At 42.6% G+C, this 20,467-nt stretch overlaps 1 protein-coding gene and 1 pseudogene across 2 annotated transcripts in view; one reads left to right on the forward strand and one right to left on the reverse strand.

Moving 5' to 3' along the window:
- Positions 1-395: 395 nt before the first annotated feature.
- On the forward strand, positions 396-514 carry LOC121137705 (annotated as a pseudogene).
- A 3,909-nt stretch (positions 515-4,423) lies between these two features.
- Positions 4,424-20,467, reverse strand: part of Minar1 (membrane integral NOTCH2 associated receptor 1) — a 32,338-nt gene continuing 16,294 nt past the window's right edge. The window contains exons 2-5 of one of the 2 annotated variants that reach the window (XR_005874856.1): positions 17,667-20,015; positions 13,399-13,653; positions 12,987-13,052; positions 8,374-8,484 (exon numbers count right to left, since the gene is read on the reverse strand). Coding sequence is in view for 1 of the 2 variants with exons in the window: in XM_040740090.1 (XP_040596024.1) it covers positions 8,287-8,484; positions 13,399-13,653; positions 17,667-19,967 (2,754 nt within the window). In the remaining variant the exon portion in view is untranslated. Of the gene's footprint in view, positions 8,485-12,986; positions 13,053-13,398; positions 13,654-17,666; positions 20,016-20,467 lie in introns of both variants that reach the window. The other variant, XM_040740090.1, reaches the window with a different exon arrangement.

A 20,467-nucleotide genomic window follows, 5' to 3' on the forward strand; every position in this document is an offset into this window, starting at 1 on the left:
ATCATGTTGAAGTTGTGTTTGTATGAGGAAAGAGTAAACCAACAGAGTAGAATAAAAGTCCAGAAAATCATATAATCAATAGTTTTATATTAAGGAGGAAAGATAGTATTTCTGATAAGTGACTCTGATTAATGGATGGCAAAATATTAAAATAATCTTAATCTCCTATTTCATATCAGGTACAAATAAGAATTGCAAAGAAAGCGAGAGCGAGAGAGACAGAGACAGAGACAGAGAGAGACAGAGAGAGAGAAGAAAACACAGAGCATCTTCAAGACAAGACTTTGGAGTCTATAAATAGTTTTTTAACCAGGATCCAATTTTCAACAACATGGAAGAAATTATGAATTTCTATATTAATGCTGGGAACTTCTAGGTATCATCAACACAGATGAGTCTGTGGCCATACCACTCTGAACATGCCCAATCTCTGCTGATCGTGGAAACTAAACAGGGTGGAGCTTCATTAGTACTTGGATGGGAGACCACCAGGGAAGACTGAGTGCTGTAGGCTACTGGGCAGTCGAGGTACAAGCTTTAATCCCAGCAGAGGCAGGCAGATCTCTGTGAGTTTGAGGCCAGCCTGGTCTACAGACTGAGTTCCAGGACAGCCAAGGCTACACCAAGAAACACTGTCTCAAAGGAAAAAAAAGACAGTTTAAAAGCATAGTTCGCAGAGTGGAAATAGTATTTTATGTATATCTATAAAGGAATTTGTGAAGAAAATGCAAAATCAATTCCTGTGAATCAAGAAGAATGGGACACAGCTCAACAAGCAACTAGATATAAACATAAAGAAAGAGTTTTGGGTAAATGGAAGACCAGAAACTGTCTCCATGTGAGGCAGTGGAGGAGAGGACCAGAATAAGAAAAAAATCTAACTCCACTGCAAAGAGAGGGAGATCTTTGGGTTTCTACATAGGATGTGATAGGATACATGAAAAGAACATAAGAAAAGATGTAACTAGTGAGATACAAACAGTGTCAGTCACCCAGTTCCATGACCTGAAGAGAAGCATCTGAAGATACTTTGAAGAGCAGTTAATTTTCTTCTCACTGAGCAATACTGAGACTTCAAAGGCAGGCTGATCAATAAGAACATCACCCCCAAAACTAGAGGAGACACAGAAACCAGCATATGCACACATTGTGACCTAATAAACATGAGACACCAGGAAAAGCAAGGAAATACGACTTTCAAAACATCATAACTCCTTAACTACTGCCCACAAATATAGTTAAATAGAAAAAAAGTGACAGAAAATTTCAAAAGTGATCTGATAAAAATGGTAAATGGCCCAAAATAGACAGAAAGAAGCAGATGTTATCAGTCTAAACCAGAGGGTGGGTAAGGGTATCAGCAAAATAGAAAAGGTCAGTAAAATGGATGAGAAAAAAGCAATATGGGTAAAAAAATGTCATCAACATGGATGGAAAACTCAGCAACGAAAATCAGATTTTAAAAATTAAAAATGTTGAAAATTAAAAACTGAATGAATCAATTTTTTCAAAAAGGGAAAGCATCTCCAAAACTCAGCCAAAGCATTTCAGGAATGGTGAATCAGTTTGGTGAAATACTATGTTCAAACATCAATAAGGGAAAAAATAAACATGAGTACAATGTCAAAAATCTTTGGGCTACACTGAAGAAAATTATCTCAACCATCCATGAGTAGAAGAAGCTGAGATAAACACAAAATAAGAACTGAGAATATACCCAAAGAATTATGGCATGAAAGTTTCCAAATCTAGTGATGGGAATAGAGCCCAGTTAGTTACATTCCTGCCTCACATGCAGGAGGCTCTAGACTAGATCTCCAGATACACTGGGTGTGGCTATACACTTTGGGGGTTGGAAGCCAGAGGATCAGAAATTCAAGGACAATATCAGACTACAGAGCAAGTTAAAGGGCAGCCTCTGCTACCCAAGACCCATCTCAAAATAGGCAAAAAGACAGGACAGAGGAAGAAGCTCATGAATCATTGCAGAAGAGCAAAAGAAAGATTTGAAGAGCCAGACATGGATATGGTGAATGACTAAAAAGAAACTTTTTCCCAGAATATGAACTCACACAATGTGTGACAGCATGCACAACACCTGATCAAGCTCAAGCCAGACAGAATCCCAGGACGAAGTCCCAAGCCTAGCTAAAGAGCTGTTATCAAGTGATGGCTGCTGGAAAAGGAACAGTCAGTTTTCTTTAAGGGTGTGACCCCTGGTAGATCGACCATGCTCCAGTGGAAAATCACACACTTAAGAATACATGAGCCGGGCAGTGGTGGCGCACGCCTTTAATCCCAGCACTCGGGAGGCAGAGGGAGGCGGATCTCTGTGAGTTCGAGGCCAGGCTAGACCGACAACCTCCAAAACAATACAGAGAAACCCTGTCATGTAAAAAAAAAATACATGAGCATCACAAGTTGGACTTGATGAGCTTTAAAAAAAATGGGCACAAAGTTGGGTGAGTAAGAAGTTGAGTGTGGGTCTAGGAGGAGGTGGGGGAGAGGATGCATTTTATGAAAATACAAGGTATGAAATGATCTAAAAACTAAAGAAAAATAAAACCAGAATGCACCAAGAAGATCATAGACTACACCCAAGGTGGCTTCATTCTAGGGATGCTGTTTCATTCTACGTGCACAAATCTTTAAGTGAAATGCTTCACTAAAAGTTAGAAATTACATGATCATCTCAGTAGAGACAAAAGGCTTTTTGTTCAACATCCTTTCTGAATAAACCAAGAATAGAAGGAGCACACTTCAACATAATGATAGAGTATATATATCACAAGTCTACAACCAATATTATATTAAGTGAAGAAATACTCAGAACATTCTATCTAAAATCTGGAATAAGACAAGGGTACACACTCTATTTTCAGTCAGTTCTTTAATTTTTTTGGAGGAAAATGGATGCAACTGGAGGTTATTGTATTAAGTGAATGAAGCCAGACTCATACAAGTATCAATTTTTTCTCTTATATGTGGATTCTTGACTTAAAAATCATTATATATATATATATATATGTGTGTGTGTGTGTGTGTGTGTGTGTGTGTGTGTGTGTGTGTGTGTGTGTGTGATGAAATTAGAAAGGTGATCAAGAGAGGAGGAGAACACCTTATGAAAACCAGCCTGAGTGGGACAAGGCACACAGAAGACAGTGGGAAAAGAAATAATGGGAACACACTCCAATGACAAATATGAAAGTGCCATAGTAAAACCTGTTTTGTATGCTATCATAAAAATTATTTTCATATCATTTAAATATATATAAAGGAACATTTCACAAAACAGGATATCCATTGAGCTAATAAACACAAAATCAGCAAATTTCATTATCAAATAGAAAAATGTTACTTTATTTCATTGTGTGTGTGTGGGTTTGTGTGTACAAGTACATGCATGTCACAATGCACATGTATAGGTCAGAAGACAACCTCAGATGTCATTCCTAATCTTTCACCTTGTATGAGGCACGGTCTTTGTCGCTTACCCCTGTATACACCAGGCTAGTTGACCTGTGAGCTTCCAGGGATTCACCTTTCTCTACCTCCCATCTCATTATAGGAGGAATGGGACTGATTTCTAACATGCGGAGTTTTATATCAGTTCTGGGGATTTGAACTCATGTCCTCAGACTTATGCAGCAAGTATTTTACTCACTGAACCATCTTTCCAGCCTGGAAATGTTATTTTGAAAACAGTGATATACCACTGAATACTCAATGGAATGAAAAAGACTCTGGGCCTTGTTAAGAAGAATGTAGAAATGGAGCCTCCACATACAAACCCAGGAACTGTGTATAGACAGTCTTCAGCACTCTGTCCTAACCTAGCATCTAAGCATGTCTCAGCTTAGGACCCAGCATTCCTATGTGTTACAGAAAGAGTACATCAAGAATATTCATATTCCCAAGCCCTTTCCCCCAGGAGCACCAATGTCTCAGTTTAGGACCCAGCATTCCTATGTGTTACAGAAAGAGTACATCAAGAATATTCATACTCCCAAGCCCTTTCCCCCAGGAGCACCAATATGTACCTCTCTGCCTTGAAAAAAATCTGTAGTATAACACATAGCATGTATTGATTATTCCAATTGACCATAGTACTCTTGAAGGTTGGATCTGAATACCCATTCATGAGTAGAAAGAATAGATAAATGGTCATGTATTCATGAGTTTTTGAGACAATTGGAAACTGTGGAGATATTGTGCACATACAACATAATTGGGCGATTGGTAGTGATTTTTCTGCAAGTTTTTAGAGGGACTAGGAGCAGGAGGGGGGACTAGGTTGCACACATATTTTGATTGTTACTTCAGAATCATTCAATTTGAGGAAAAGAATCAGGATGGACAGCTTGTAACATGTTCATAAACCTGAACCCTATAATTTATGGATAAAATAAAATCTCATTACAAGTTACTGCATATTTCCATTTATTCTGATTACATTTGAAGAGGCAGATTTTACATGATAGCTTCAAACCAACATTAACCAAATTTTACACAAGCCATTTGAAAAAAGATCTAAAAATGTGCTTAGTTATTGGTATTATATAACATTTATCAAGCACCAAGAGTGTGCTGAGAGCTGTACAGAACAAACATAGAAAGACACAATCCCTGCCTTCAAGGAAACCCATCCCTTTAGGGTCTTCACATAAAACTTTGCCTTACATTTCACACTCAATTGTTCATAAGGCATAAATAAGGAAGGTTACTTTATTTCTCACTGTACTTAATAAATATCTTATACTCTTCAGTTATACCAATAGTTACTCAAATCTTTGCCTTAAAATACAAATTTCTGTAGTACAATATACAGTATATAATGATTTGGTATTCACACAATTGATCACAATATTCTTGTAGGTTGGTTATATTAATAGTAGGAAGCATGTTGAATTCCAACATTTATATTCTCATACCATTAAACCATTAGCAGAGGGGTTTGTGCAGTAATATAAGCAAATAAGGTGTCACAAGGAATTAAGACAATGGCAACAATAGTACAGATATTCAGAACACTGATTATTTTTATCATATCTATTAAGCTGGCCTTGCAGGTATTATTCATATGGCTGCATGCTCTAAAATAATAAATAATTTATGATTAGCTGGCGGCGGATGATGTGTGATTGGCTTTATTGTAACAGTAGTTTAAACAAGAGAATGCTAGAATAAAATTCCTGATAGCAGAGAGCTAAAAATTTCCTTTGATTGGTGGTTGCTTTTCTGCAAGGCTGTGTTCAAAACAAATTTAGATCAGTAAAAAGGATGAAATGATTCTGAATTTCATCATGGATTGAGACATCTGATTGCAAAATAATCCTTTCAATGATAAAGTCATCTGATTAGTGTTATAAGTGCAAAAGAAAAAAGAAAAGAAAAAAGGAAGAAACCCAACCAAAATGAAGTGAATTTGTAGCATGAAGTGACTGTAGATTTGGGTGCAAAATATGTATTTTCTGTAAAGAATTATAGAGTAAAAGAAGATGGCACTCAGTACAGAAGGCCAGTCAGTTACCATCACCGGGGAAGGGGGGCAGTGCATTGCAACAAGGAAATGAGGGGAACATATTATACAAAGGGATATATACTTTGTGTCAAGTAAACTGTCTCACTTCATTATGAAAATTGAGTATTTGGGGAAGCTAGGGTGGGCCTGGGATCTAAGACAAGCAAGTTTGTGGTCAACAAGAAAGAGATCTAACTATAAACACAATCTTTTATGGATTCTGAGACTCCAGGCATCCATGAGTTCATAGATATGGCAAAAGCGTGGTCCTTCAACACCAGCCCCAGTACTACCTGATGGAGGATAGCTGCTTTCCAGAGAAAATCTCCTTCTTTACTTTGCCCTTCATGATCTGGCTCCTGGGTTATTACTGGGTCTAGATGCCTTCATTATGTGACAACATTGAATTGGACTTATACTGGATTTTGAGTAAGATTGTATTTCTTTGGCTACCTCCCTAGAAAGAAAAGGGTATTAGAAAGCTCTATAGGGTTCTTTGACTTCTATGTTTGAATTAGGTTTATAGTCATGCCCTCTCTAGGTAGCTAGGCACATGACCCACGTAGGGCCCATTAGAAATTAGTTTACCCTAGGGCAGTGTCAATGGAAGAAGTGTCATTGGCTTCATTATATCAGCGGTTTCATCAAGGGAGTGCCATCTGGTTCCCATAATCCCATCTGTCAAATGGAGGAGTTGTGTTTGACAACATTTTTATTATTCTGGTAGAGTACATCTCTTCTGTTCCTAAAATCACAGATCAAGAAGTTGAAAACTGCTATCTCTGACTCTCTGACAGTTTCATCTGTGGTGTGGGGCAGAATGGTGACTTCAGAATGTGGTACAGTCATTGTTAACAAGGAAGAGAAGCGACAGGGACTCCAAAGAATGTAACACTGTATCCTCTTTAAAGGGAAGAAAACAACCTTATTTGAAGGGCCCAAACCAAAACAGAGCACCAAAAGACTAAAATTCTGACAATGTTCATGTATGCATGCATGCGGGCATGTGTGCATGTGTGTGTGTGTGTGTGTGTGTGTGTGTGTGTGTGTCTGTGTGTGTGTATTCATTTTCAATGACAAGTCCTCCATTCTAAGGCTTAAGTTTCAGTCACCTACTTGAAGACCCATTAGTAAACATAACATGTCAATAGAAACAGATACCATGAAGACCTCTAAAAACAAAGGCTACCTACAAGTGAGAAAATTCATCCGTCATCTGTTAGCATCATAAGATTCACTAGTGACAACATGATCTGGTGCAGCAAGCTCAGCATTTTTGGAATTATTTAGGATGGATAGTGGACTCCTATTGCTTTAGAAATGAAAAGGCTTCTCAAATTCCACTTGCAGAAAGTGTGTACATTTTTCAAAGTGACTATCCTTACTACTAAAATGTATGTATATGCCAGTTTGTTATTAAATGAATTTAAGGTTTCTAGATTCTGTCAATCATTTTTCTTTAATTTGCAGTAAGACATTAGACACAGATGTTGATAAGGAGTCTTTCTGCCAATTATTGTCAAAGCACCAGTCAGGTAGAAACAGAGATCAACTCTTAATAAAATTACAACAGCTTCTTGTACACTTGGAAAAATCTTGCTCTCAATTTACTTAGCAGTGAAGACAATAAACAGAAATCAGATACTTAGACATGTAGATAGATGATTAAATAGATGCTTTTTTGCACTGCTGACGAATATTCAAAATTCTGGAGTAGATGTTGTAGTTGAGTAGACCTTAGTGCCTTTATTACATTATTAAATAAGCATTCCTTTTAAAGCCACTGCAAATGGTTGGTACCAGTGGTGGATGGAAACAATGGTTTAGAGTTAAAATGTCAAAGTGTCACCATTGTCTCTGCTCTTCAAGGCACAAGGACAAGTTCCAAACTCTTTATAGTAGAGCATCGGGTTTCACCAAGAGTTAGAAAATCAAGGAACAGAACCACATGCCAGAGCAAGAACAGAACATCCTTTGGGGTGACTGAGACCTTCAGATGTTGAACATACCCCAACAGGCAAGCTTCCCCACACCATGTTGGGGACAACAGGAGCGTGGCCTATTCTGAGTATCTTGGCCCATACTGCAAAAAGAGGACACTGTATATCATGCTTGGCGTGGAAGTGCAGCTCCTTCTTGCCTGGGCCCAAGAAGAAGGCTCAGAATGCTGCTAGGAAGAATAGCAGAGATTCAGATGTTCTACAGTGACAGTGACATAAGGGCAAGAAGGCAGTCAATAGCCCTTGATAAAAGCCGAAGAGAAGCCACATTCTTGGTGGACACAATTCCATTTATTTCACCAGCAACAATCTTAGAGTGTTAAGGAAATTGATTCCACCCCTCCTTGGCATTTTCATGATTGTGCAACTATCAGCTCCTCCAAAGAGCAGGTACTGGATCTGTTCTGCATAACTTAATGCCCACCATGAATCATTATCATACTGAAAGAAGCCAATTAGTCTTCTTTTTTTTTCTTTGCTTGAAATATTCAATTTTATATACTGATAATCCATGGCATTCCTTACATGGGAAAAGATATTATATTTTTAAAAATATATCAGAGTCTAACTACAGCTAAGTTTAGCAGCTAGGTATATTTCTTTCTAGAGTATATACTCTCTGAAAATGTTTGTCAGCTCTGTAGAAAAGCATCTGGGATTTGTTTTCTCTATTTCAACAAACTGTAGCCACACTGAAGTGAGCTTTTGAAATCCAGAAGAAGACAATGAAGGTTGTGAGCTGCATGTAATGTTGGGTCCACAGGTTCAGGACTTCATCGTGCAGATGGGCACAACAATGACAAGAATGACCGTGCATGCAGCAGCAGTAATGAGAGCAGCGATCTTGCAGACCTTGGCTCGTCTGAATTCAGCTTCTTTCCGTTTTAGCAATGAATCATAGCCTGGAGTATAAATATCTTCCATCCAGTATTCTAAGTTGTTTGGGTTTAAAGATTCTTGAGTCTAAAAGAAAAGAGATGTTAGAAATACAGTTAATACTTGAAACCTGGTCCAAGACATCCTGGCGATTTCCACTCCTGGAACATTTAAAAGTTGTCTGCAGCTGTGGCTAGGTAACAGCATCATAGGATGCTTCCCCACCAGGTCTGTGCCAGCAAAAGGCCTCCAGAGACCCATCCATGCACCATAGACTGCACTGGCTCCCCCCTCACTAAAACTGACATAAAACCCAGAGGTCATCTCTGTATAAGTAAGCAAAATGGCCAAGACAAGACTCAACTTCAAGGATATGTGACCAAGAGTAGGTTGGCTCTACCTTAAGGGAAGAAAAAAAAATCGTTGAAAAACGTTCTCTACCACAGACCTCTCAGAACAGATCTGCTTGAAGCAAGACCATCTTATCATTTCTAGTCAGCCCATTTCTCATAGCTTCTACTGAAAATCAAAGGCACCTCTAGCTCAATAAAAATGTAAAATATTCCCATTTCAAGCATTTGCATGAGCAGGTTAGAACACTGTTCAAAGTAAAGGACTGCAGACCCATGGCAGACTGTCCCCACCCTGGACCTGTGTTGTTGATGATCCTAGACTAAGTGGCCTTTCCCCCAAAGCCAGCTCCTACAGCAAATGCCTATCCAATATTATTGCATTGTCTGCAGAGGAAGTATCACATTTAGCCTACATTTCCCATGAACCCCATTGCACATTGATGGCTATAATCTATTTCCATGAAGCATAGCTATGTTCTTGCTTTATGATAAGCATTTAGTAACATGTCACCAAAAAAAGAGACAAACATTACAGTCCCAAGTGAGGCCACTTAAATCTCTAAATCACAAAACCAAATACCCATCGTGAGAAGGGTTCTTGGATTGCTTAACTTTTATAAACATGAGAGCGTTAAAGTCACACATACAAGATCAAAATCAAAAGCAGACCCGAAGCCTGCAGCACAAAGAAAGCTCGGCTGCGGCACACTGTTGCTGGAGTAGCATGACCCTAAATCATGTTCAGCACTGTCCACCTGCCCTTCTTTCTGCACCCTGCTCTGTGCCCACTGGGACCACAGTGTGGGCTCTGTCATAAAGGAGTCAGAGCAGAGAAAGGTGGAGTGATGGTTCTCCTGGACTCTGACTTGCAGAGCTGTGGGCTATGGTGGATTTCATAAACAGCCTCCTGCTCTTGGATCTTCAGACCCAAGAGAGGTAGCAGGTTCTTCAGTCTGCTCCCTGGGTGTTTCACTGGCTATTGCTGGTCCTTAAGCTGCTCACACCACGGTGAATGGTCCCCTTTCCATCATCCCCTTGGGCATGCCATCAGCTTGCTGCAGGTGCTGGCAACTCACTGCCATCCAGTCTCGAGATTCCATCCCTCCTGTTGTTTGGGGGAGGAGTCCATGGGCTGTGGCCTGCAAGCCAGTTCCAGCTGGCCTTCTGTCTATACAGTCCTCCAACTCCAAATGAGTTTTCTATTTTTAAGTCATTTAAGTAAATCAAATGAAGATAACATTTGATGACATATAAAAAATGATGTGAAATGCTAAGTTTGATGTCCAAAAGTAAGGTTATCAGAGTAGTCGAGCACATCCATTTACAAACCATCTGGAGCCGCTCTGGTGCTCCAGAGGGTAAGATGGGCAAGCTGGACAACATTGTACAGTGGCAGGAATAAAAGAACTTAGTAAGGCTGGCTTCAACAATGTTTGTAAATTCGTCAAACTATATAGAAGGACAGAAGGCAATGCTGGCCACCCATGATACCCCTAATATAAACCAAAATATCCTTGATGTGGGGAAAGCCTGTAAATGTCTTTGTAAGAAACTCCTAGGGCTTAGTGTTCACTGCTGGAGTCTAGGAGCCTCTCTCTGGAACTGATCTAAACAGTTCTGCAATGACTAAGCTCTGCTATTTAGAACTATAACCCCCCATACACATGCGTGCAAATATACACATATGCAAACATAGTCTTACATACATTTATGCATAAATGCAACATACACACACAATTCATATGCATGTGTATATATACCTACACACACACACACACAGACAAGCTCTGGTCATTATGGCTTGTCTGGGGGAAAGAGCAGCTTTCCCCCAATTTCCCAGGGCTGGCCCAGAAGAGATGAAACACACAGGGCACAGAAAATCTTGTGGTTTGTCACCTCCCCTCCATCTCAGAGAGAGAGAAATTTCCTCCTTTCACAGTTATCTATACTTCGCTATGGGCCTGTGAAATAAACTATTTTAATTAGTTTTTTTTCAATAACTTCAAGCTGTAATGGCACCACAGCACAGAGAGGTAATACCCAGGTTCCCAGAGACACCATACACAAACTCACTTGTTAATTAGGCCTGCCAAATGATGAAAATAAAGCCAGGCTTACACCAGTGCCTACCCCCTCGGTGGACAAAAATGGGCCCCAGGAAATCTGTTCCAAAGCTAACCTGGAGCAGCATTTTTACCTCTGCAAAGCAATGCAAACAAATAAGCCGGTGCCCCACTGCCCCACCTGCCTCCGCTGTCTGCTCTGCTTTTCGCCAGGCAATGGCGCTGGATAATCTGTCCTTCCACTGTTAGTAGAGTCGCCTAAACTCTGTAACCCAAATGTCCGTTTCTAATTTATCCTTTCTAATTTTATCTTTATGCTTTCAAACCCTGGCACATTCAAACTGCATGTGTTTATAGATACAAAATCCCCCAGCTCTCTCTCCATAAACTTTCAAAATCTGTTTTCAAGGTCAGTCTCCAGGGCATGGTGAAATATTGGTTTTTGCAACCTGTTGGGCTGTTTCTAGGTGTTTTCTGGCTAGTAGCTTCTAATAACCTAAGGCACACTGTCCGAGGGGCACAACATACAGCAGAGTGGCAGAGAAGTCTGCTGGTGGGAGACTCAAGTCGTGGTGTAACCTGTTTGTCATCAGGAGGATGACAGGGAAGGCAGCAGCCCAAATGGACAAGTGGCAGGTGTGGAGATACTATTACATAGAGTAGGAGGGGTGAGGGGAAGCTTAGGGTGCTCCTGCTGCCACCACAGACCTCTTTTCCAGGAATGGCTCCCTTGAATTGCTATCATTTAGGATTCCGGATATACATGTATGATTGCAATCCTTTTCTTTTCTGTTTTCTTCTTCTTTTTATTTAAATTAGAAACAAGCTTGTTTTACATGTCAATCCCAGTTCCCTCTCTCTCCTTCCCCTCCCCCTGCTCTCCACAGAACCCCTATCCCATCCCCTTTCTGTTCCCCAAGGAGAGTGAGGCCTTCCTTGTGGGATCTTCATAGTCTGTCATATCATTTGGAGCAGGGCCTAAAGCCGTCCGGCGGTGTGTCTAGGCTGAGAAAGTATCCCTCTATGTGGAATGGGATCCCAAAGTCCATTCATATACTAAGGATAAATACTGATCCACTGCCAGAGGTCCCATAGATTGCCCAGGTCTCCTAACTCACACCCATGTTCAGGGGGTCTGGATCAGTCCTGAGCTGGTTTCCCAGTTTTCACTCTGGGGTTCATGAGCTCCTGCTTGTTCAGGTCAGCTGTTTCTGTGGGTTTCTCCAGCCTGGTCTTAACCTCTTTGCTCATCACTCCTCTCTCTCTGCAATCAGATTCCAGGAGTTCAGCTCAGTGTTTAGCTGTGGGTGTCTGCTTCTGATTGCAATCTGTTTGTCTGAGATTAAGTACTGTTAAACTCCTAGAAACAGCAAATGGAAATACTACAGAGGAAGAGAAGAGGAAGAACAGGAGACGTATTGTCCAGTTGCCCAGACCTGTCTGATGGGCCAACTCACTGAACTTCCTGCTTCCATTGTTTCCTGATTTATAAATTGCAGATGGTCAGAGCAAGGCCTGCCTCACAGGCAGCTGTGCCTGGAACTAACTAAAAGATGGGTGTGAAAAGAACTATGTACACTGACTGACTACAGAATCCTCTACCAACTCCCACATGCCACCCCTTCCAATGCCAGTCAGTGCCAGGGTCTTCATGTATATTATTTTCAGTTCTCGCAACAGTGCCATTAAGGTGGATGTTTTTATGCCCATGTCACAGGTGAGAGGACCAAAGCTGAAGCAGGTGAAACAGGTGCTCCAAGTCACAAAGTGCTCTTAAGAAGGTTTGGATTAGGTCTTGGCGCTGCCCAAACCCATTGTCTCTTCTCTGCCACATGCTGCCCCTCCCGCACCCTCTTCTATAGAGAAAGGCCATAGCATAAGAGCCTTGCCACAGTGGGCCTACAGACATGCTCCAAGTGCACAGGCTGTCTGGAGATAACTCATCCCTTTGGTGCTATGGCCCCTCTCTTTCCATACGGTTAAGCCCACAGGTGACCACAGTGGTTCCTTTGCAGTGGTGTAGAAACATAGACAGACGTGCCGTGAATGGAACCACTTAGAGCTGCCCACCAAAATAAAAGTGCAGCCAAAACCCAGCCCTGTGGTGAGTGAACAAAAAAGCATGCCCTCTAGCCATAATGGCATTCATAGACCTTCCAGGGATGGCTCTTACCTGGGGCGGCTCCATATGGAAACATAATCCATAGCTTGGCTCCCACAAACATGCTTATCCCACGTGCTACATATGGAAGGAGAAATCAGCTTGTGTTTCATTAAACAGTTTGGCTCAGGTCTTGTGAGCAAAGATTAGCATTTGCACTTGGTTGTAAATGCATCATTAGCAAATAGGATGGCCAATAAATAAATACATCAAGCATCCTCGTAGTTAAATGCTTACAAACAAATAGGCAATGTATAATTCCCCTTGTTTAAAACAACAACACCTCTCTGCTCTCTTGATTTATTAAAGTTCAGAGTTCTATGGCATGGACCCGGGAAAATTGAAGGTTGAGGGAGTGGCCAAATTTAAGTCATCCACACAGCCCATGACTAGGCTCCTCCCACCCGGGAACAGTGAGGCTCACCTGCAGGTCCAGGGCTGTCAGCTTGCCCTTGTCACCAGAGTTCCGAGCATACTCCTCTATGGTCCAAGAAGGCTGGCCCCGCTTAACCTCAGCTAACTCAGTCAGTCGCATGTCTGTATATAAGGGGTTGCTCCTCATGTGGGCCTTGAGGGAGGCAGGGTAAGGATGTGGACTGAAAACTTGCTCCACCAGGAAGCCTTCTTTGGGCTGCTTGGGCAGTCGGTGCTGTGGGGGAATATCATACTGCCTGTCTGCCTGCAGAGGAGCACAGAAACATACAGAAAAGCCACAGAGGTGCCATCAGGTTTGAGCAGGCACCCAGCTTTTTATCAATGAGATCCCAGTAGACACCCAGGTAGCACCATGGATTGACTTATGAACCCATAGAAAGTCTGCCTATTGGAGAGACATTCTTTAAAGAGAGCTTCAAATCCTGTATTACTAATGAAAGCAAACGTTTCCACACCTAGAGAAAGTTCTTCATAAGCCAATCCGTACACCGTCTTCACCACAGTCAACTCCTCTTGTGCACTCAATCATTGGAGCTCAGATAGATTCCATTATTTGTCTGAGAACACACAGCCAAGAGGGGTTTTTAATCTAATCAGCTAGCTTTGAAGTCTTTGGTTGACACTTGTATAGTAATACCCCTTCTTTTCTGTCCCATTTTATACCTGGACTCAGTGAGGAAGAGACACAGGTCATTCTTCAGGGAATTACTTAAAGCTCTGCTGAGAGACTGCCTTGGAAGAGAAACGCCAAGCTGGAAATCCCACATGGAAGTGTCTAGTGACTGTCCATGATGACATGCGGCCCTTTCCAAGGTGTCTGCAGAACACTTAAGATAAAAGACGAGCTTGAGCAGCTGTGTGGAGGTGGATGTTTCTAACAAGGCTGGATGTCAGTTATGGAGACACATCCCCAGCTACTCTGATCCCAGTGAACCCATACGGTCAGGACCTCTGATCTTTTTCATATCCGTCTGGTGGCCACTGGTTTTTCACATAGATGACCCTCCATCCAGTGTTCCCTCACAAATGGACTGGGTTTATCTCTGTGATCGTGGAGGGTTGTGTACAGACCCTTCAGCCAGAACTTGCCACACTAAACTGTAGCTGCTTGTCTTCCAGCCTGCCTCCTCCGCTGGACTTTGAGTTTCTCCCAGGAAAGGGAAGAGCTTGCTTGTCATTTCATCCTGGCTCCAACAAAATGGTACTAATAAATAGGGCAGTGCACCACGATTTGTCCAAGGGATGGAAACTAATGATATGGGACTAGGGGTACGAGAAAGGAAGCAAAGCATTCTGTATGAAACGATTGAAAGAGGAAAAGAAGAGCATGAAGTGACAAATGAACACATGATGAGCAGATGTGTGCTACTGTGAGTGTGTTTATCACACACCTACACATGGGCTAAAAGCACATATCAGCACACCTGATCCACCAGCTCATGCCCAGAAGTAACGCCGCTCAGCTATTGAAATCCATTGAGGTCATTGAGGCTACTGACAGAGACACAGGCTGAGGTAAATCAAGCAAGAAGATGGGGTTCCTTCTCGCTTTCTGACTCATCAAGGCCAGGGATTTTTTAAAGAGGCTACACTGCTTCTATTTACTCTGTTCATTTATTCCTCCCCAGTCCTAATGGAAGCAGATCTTGCAAAAAGCTGGGGGCAGCAGAAATTCCCAGGACAATAATGTTAGTGGTCTCCACTGGGATGGCTGAATATCCACCACTCGGTCTAGTGGTAGATGTGCAGCATTTCATATCAGCTTCTTGTTCACATTCCAGCATCACAACTGAAATTATCCCCATTTGGATGTGAAAGATCATGTCAGAGAGGTTGAAAGATAGACTCAATGCTGCACAGCTGGGAAATGACAGAGCCAGGATTTTGAACCATTTCACACTTCTGAGAACATCTCATTGAGGGCCAGGCCTATTCCGACTACTGATGGGCTTATACTCTAGGATGGTAGTCAGTATGTGTATACATGATCTATATGTTTCAGTAAATGTTTCCCCCCAGGACATCTGAACAAAGAGAGCTGAAAGTGGAAGGTAAGAGATGGGCAGCAGTCCCTGTAGAAGTGTCTAGATACATGTGAATGAGGAGGCCTTGAGGAGTGCACAGGACACAGAGGCTTGAGAATGCCCAGATCAGCACCTGCCATTCTCACTTTATTCTAAGCATGGAGGAAGTAGACCAGACAATCTTGATATAGGAATTATGAAAAAAAGTTTGATCATATAACAAAGTCTGGTCATAAGAGTCACTAAAGTATTTGCTAAGTAGGTGACTGAGTGAATAGCCATAACATTTTTGAGGAAATACAAGTGTATTCATCAAGACACGCATACACACACACACACACACACACACACACACACACACACACACACACACACACACAAAGAATTCAAAAGCCTGGATAAGAACTTAGAGATTTTTGCTGAGGCAAAGAAAATCTGCAAAGGGTTTGGAAACAAGAGGCACTGCATACCTGTAGATGGTAGTTTTAGGGACCTGAACAGAGAGGTAGCCCTTAAGATAAAGCGGGAGATGGAGGGTTGGTTTGCAAGCCCCAGGCAGGATATGAAAACTGGACTGGAGGATACCAAAGGGTAAACAAGGCAGAGATGAAAAAGACATCACAAAAGGTAGATACATAAGAGCTGGAAGCTAGACTGAGCATGTGTAAGCCATGCCTCCTGGGGAGCTCATCTGTTGGGGAAACTCTTGGAGCGGTGGCCAACCCCACAACAGAAAGGAAGGAAAAAACACTAGGCACAAAAGAAGATAACATATAATATGACATTGGAGGACTTTGACCTGGGCAGGGTGACAGGTCCTTTGGAAAGCCTGGTCTTCAGCAATTTCTGACACTGGACCAAAGTTGAAACAGTGACCAAAGCTGGTAAGCCCAACAAGGGTCATCAACAAGAGGTGGCGAATGACAAGAGGAGAAGTCAGAATGAAAATAGCCATACAGTACAGAGGGCTTACTTCAAACAGTAGCAGCTTGCTGTAAGGCTTTTCAAGTGGACTGTATTTAAGGTTGCAGCTAGTCCTGCTGGTTTGGTGAAGTATTGGCACTTCACAGATTAGAAGTCAGGCTGACTTCTAATGTAGTTTTCTAATACTACAAAGGACCTAACCATGTGAGTCCTCTCTTACGGCCATTCTTCAATGTTATATAAGACCCTGGGCTCCAGAAATCTGGCCTTAGTCTGGTGTCTGTGGCAAGCAGCTTAGGGAAAAGAGCACCATGGGATACAAGGGCTCCTTTGGGATAAAATAATAATAATGTTCCATCAATTGTCTCTTCCCCCACATTCTAGACCCTGAATTCAAACCCATTTTTGCAAATTTGTCCTTCTTGACATCACTTAGGAAAACCATACCTCTTCTTTGGCTCAACACCTTTGAGCCCTACCCTGACTACTCCCTCCCCTAAGAATCTAGTCCTCCGAGACCCTGGGAGGGCAGCTAACGGCCTGCCCAATGACAGTAGAAGCATAAGTGGCATAGACTCTGTCAGGCATAGACATTGGACCCCATTTAGAGTGAAGAAATCAGATGCATGTCCCCTGGAACAGTCCCTTTCACCACAGGACAGAAAAAGGAAGTATCTGAACAGGAATTCCAGTGTGGTGGAGTGATGTCTGTGGTAAATGATCAAAGGTAACCTTCACATGAGAAGTGTGGAGCACCTATTACAGAGGAAAAAGAGACAACTAAAGAGGAAAAGGAGACTGTTTTGATTGGCTGCTTTTTCATGGTGGAACAATGAAAGTGTTTCCTTATTCTTAGTAATCAACTATCTTATAGTGAAAAGGCTCCTATTTTCAAAAGCAACAGCATGCACACAACAAAATTCATACAGGGGACCTATCAGCAAGGACATTTGCAAACCGCTTCTCATGTTTGCCTGGTGCAGATCCTACTGCTTCAGCAAGGACAAGAAGATAACCTTGATGATGCCTGCCTGCCTTGATGTGCTCCCCCTTTTGTGAAATCCTTCTCACACCACCTGCCCAATATCCCAACTGTGCTGTCTACTGTTGGCAGCATCACAGCATGAGCTCCACCCAACTGACTGGCACCTTGGCAGAACAAACAGCCTGCCCATGTTGCCCTCTCTGTTCTAAATGTGCAGAGCCTGCCAATTCTGGATGGGGGACCAGCAAGGCAAAGTCACCAGCATGGCATATCTGAGGCTGTGACAATGCTGAGACCAATAGTGAGAACTTCAATTTCCATTACCTCCTTGGATTTCCGATGCCAGTCTTTATTATCACCTGAGCCTGCATCTTTTATCTCATCTTCATTGAGGCTCACGCGGTTGGTATAAGTGATGGTTCGCCAGTCTCTGGGAGAGTTGGAGATGCTGGCAATTTTGGACTCTGTGGCACTGTTCTCTTCGGTCAGGGACCTGGACGATGGCCTGGTAAAGAGACTTTTCTTTAAGGCCTTGACACGCAGGCTCTCACTATTGCTTCCACTGGCGTCGGAGCAGCACCAGTCAGGACTATTCTCTAACTTGGGCCCATGGGAGCCACTGTGTGCACGGAAGACCCTTGGAGAGACACTGTCATCAGAAGGGGCCTCACTGGTCAAGGAGTTCAGATCAATCTGTACATTCACTTTCTCCGGCTGCTGCATTTTCTGATCCAGTTGATTGAGTTTTCCAAGGACCTGGGAGATTTCCTCACGGACCCCTGACAGTGATTCCAGCTTCCGCTCGATCTCACCCATCCTGAGAACCAGTTTGCACACACTGGTCTTCAGCTCTTCTTCAGAACGGTGGACGTTTTCAGGCCGGTTGCACTTGTCTCCCTTGCTGCCCGAGACACCATTGGTGATCTTGGCAAGGTTATGCTCTGGAGAGCTGTCACAGTCTGACTTCGGAAGCTGAGACAAGGAGCCAGTGCTGTTGTAGCAGGATGACTGTATCACTCCCGTGGAGCCGCTGATGCTCATGTCATCAAGAAACCGGAAAATATCACTGATGTCGTCGCTGACTATTTCTGAGTCATCATCCGATTGCTTCGTGGCATGCTTGTCACTGTACTTGAACTGACCCAAAGTACACAAGTCCTTACACTTTGGGGGATCCAGCACATGCTGCTCTGTCTGGGTGCCCACGCTACTGGTGTCAGAGCTGTGCTGCCTACTGGTGCAACTGATGCTTTTCTCTTTAAACTTTTTGACTACTTCATGCTTCTCCAGGTCAACAGGGGAGGAGATCTCTTTAGATTTGAGTCCATTTGGTTTCACTGCATAGCCAGCAGGGAGAACCTTCTGTTGATCCTTTGGCACCAGGTAAGTTGAATGCCTGTCTGGGCCTGAGAAAGTGGGGGTCTGGCTACCAGAATTTGGATAGCGTAGCTTCTCTTCAGAGGGATTTCCATTGAAAAAGGACCGTTCAAAGTCAGGCACTTCCTCCGTGTTCAGACTCCAACTTTTGGCAGGCCATGGAGTCTGTTTACTGGACCTTCCTGGACAGCGCCTAGCATCTTGTGTTCCCATCACTGGAGTGGGTCCAAAATAGGTAGAGGCTTGGAGGTCATCTAGGCTTTCGTGCTTTGCCCGCCTTTTGTCAGGGATCGGAGAATACACTGGATTCAGGTACTGATTGTGGTAAGGCATCTCAAAGCTGTGGTTAAAGAAGGGTGTCTTGTGCAATTCCTTCTGAGTCTGCGTCTCCCCATGATCCCCCTCTGCTTTGTTAGTGGGACCAACCAAACTAGGGGATACAGTCATGAGATTGTGGAACTCTTCTTTGAAGATGTTCCTTTTCTGAACACAGGACTGAACCACAAATGGTTCCTCGCTGGGGATGAAGGGCTCCTTGATGCCTTGGCTGATGGACAGCGAGTCCTGATCTGAAATGGACTCATTCTCGATATTCATGGGGAAATAGGTCCTCTGCATCTCACAGGGCTGAGGGCTGGCCACGGAATATGGGGACAAAGCTTGCAGCCTGTCCAGAGATGCCGCGCGGTTTTTCACCTCTTTGCTGACACCCAACAAGAAGTTGGGCTCAGAGGCAGGGACAAACTGTGGGCATTCCTTGCAATCCCTCTTCCGGCATTTGGATGATTGCCTGGTGGGGTAGCCTCGACTGAAGGGCCTCTCGCCTAGCTCACAGTTCAGAGGCTCACAGACTGTCGGGCTGCACACCTCAGTGTCCGACCTGCAAGATTCAAAAGATGCCTCCTTCTTGCGCACCTTGGGGCAACTTGTGGGCAGCTTCTCCTTGGCAGTGCCCCCATTCATTTGGATCAGGTTGAAGATCGTCACGATATCTGCCGCCACCATGATCTTCTTCGACTGCTGATTATTTGCAGAGCACTTCATCTTGTCTTTGAATAACGTGGCTGGAAAGTTGGGGTCTAAACATGCTGTGTAGAAAAGCACACTTCTCAGTTTGGCAAGCTGAGACAGATCAAACTGGGCACATAGTGACTTGCACAGGTCTTGATAGGAAACAGCATTTTGCTTACTGTCCAGTTCTTCTAAGATCTTCACCAAAAAGAGAGAAGCTTCCTGACTGGCCTCCATTATTTAGAATTTGCAAGCTCACTGACTGCACTGGAACACAAGTCAGTTCTATAGTAACAACAGCAGAAAAGAAAGAGAGGAGAGACAGTTAAAAACAGTGACAGAGTTCTAAGTCCAGACTTTTCTGAACCATCTAAAGAAACGAAAGAAAAGCATATTTAATAATTAAAAATGTCTCAGGGCTTTAAAATATTTACATGTAATTTAGCAATACCTTTCCTAAGAATCTACCTCAAAGAAACAATCAATGAAAATGAGACGCAATGATGGTATTCATAACATCAAAAAATATTGTAAATATCCAAGTAATAAGAAATACATAAATAAAACAAGTTATACTACACAATGAGCTTTACTGAACATGAAATTTCATAAATGTACATTCTTATAATGCAATTTATCAGTTTAAAAATGAACACAATGCTAGGATATGCAATGTGAATAAAGCATGAAGCAAAAGAAGACAGATTCAAAAGACTATGCATTGTACTATATGACTC

This window comes from Mesocricetus auratus, unplaced genomic scaffold (assembly GCF_017639785.1).
Source record: "Mesocricetus auratus isolate SY011 unplaced genomic scaffold, BCM_Maur_2.0 Super-Scaffold_100691, whole genome shotgun sequence".
In the NCBI taxonomy this organism is placed as follows: Eukaryota; Metazoa; Chordata; class Mammalia; order Rodentia; family Cricetidae; genus Mesocricetus; species Mesocricetus auratus.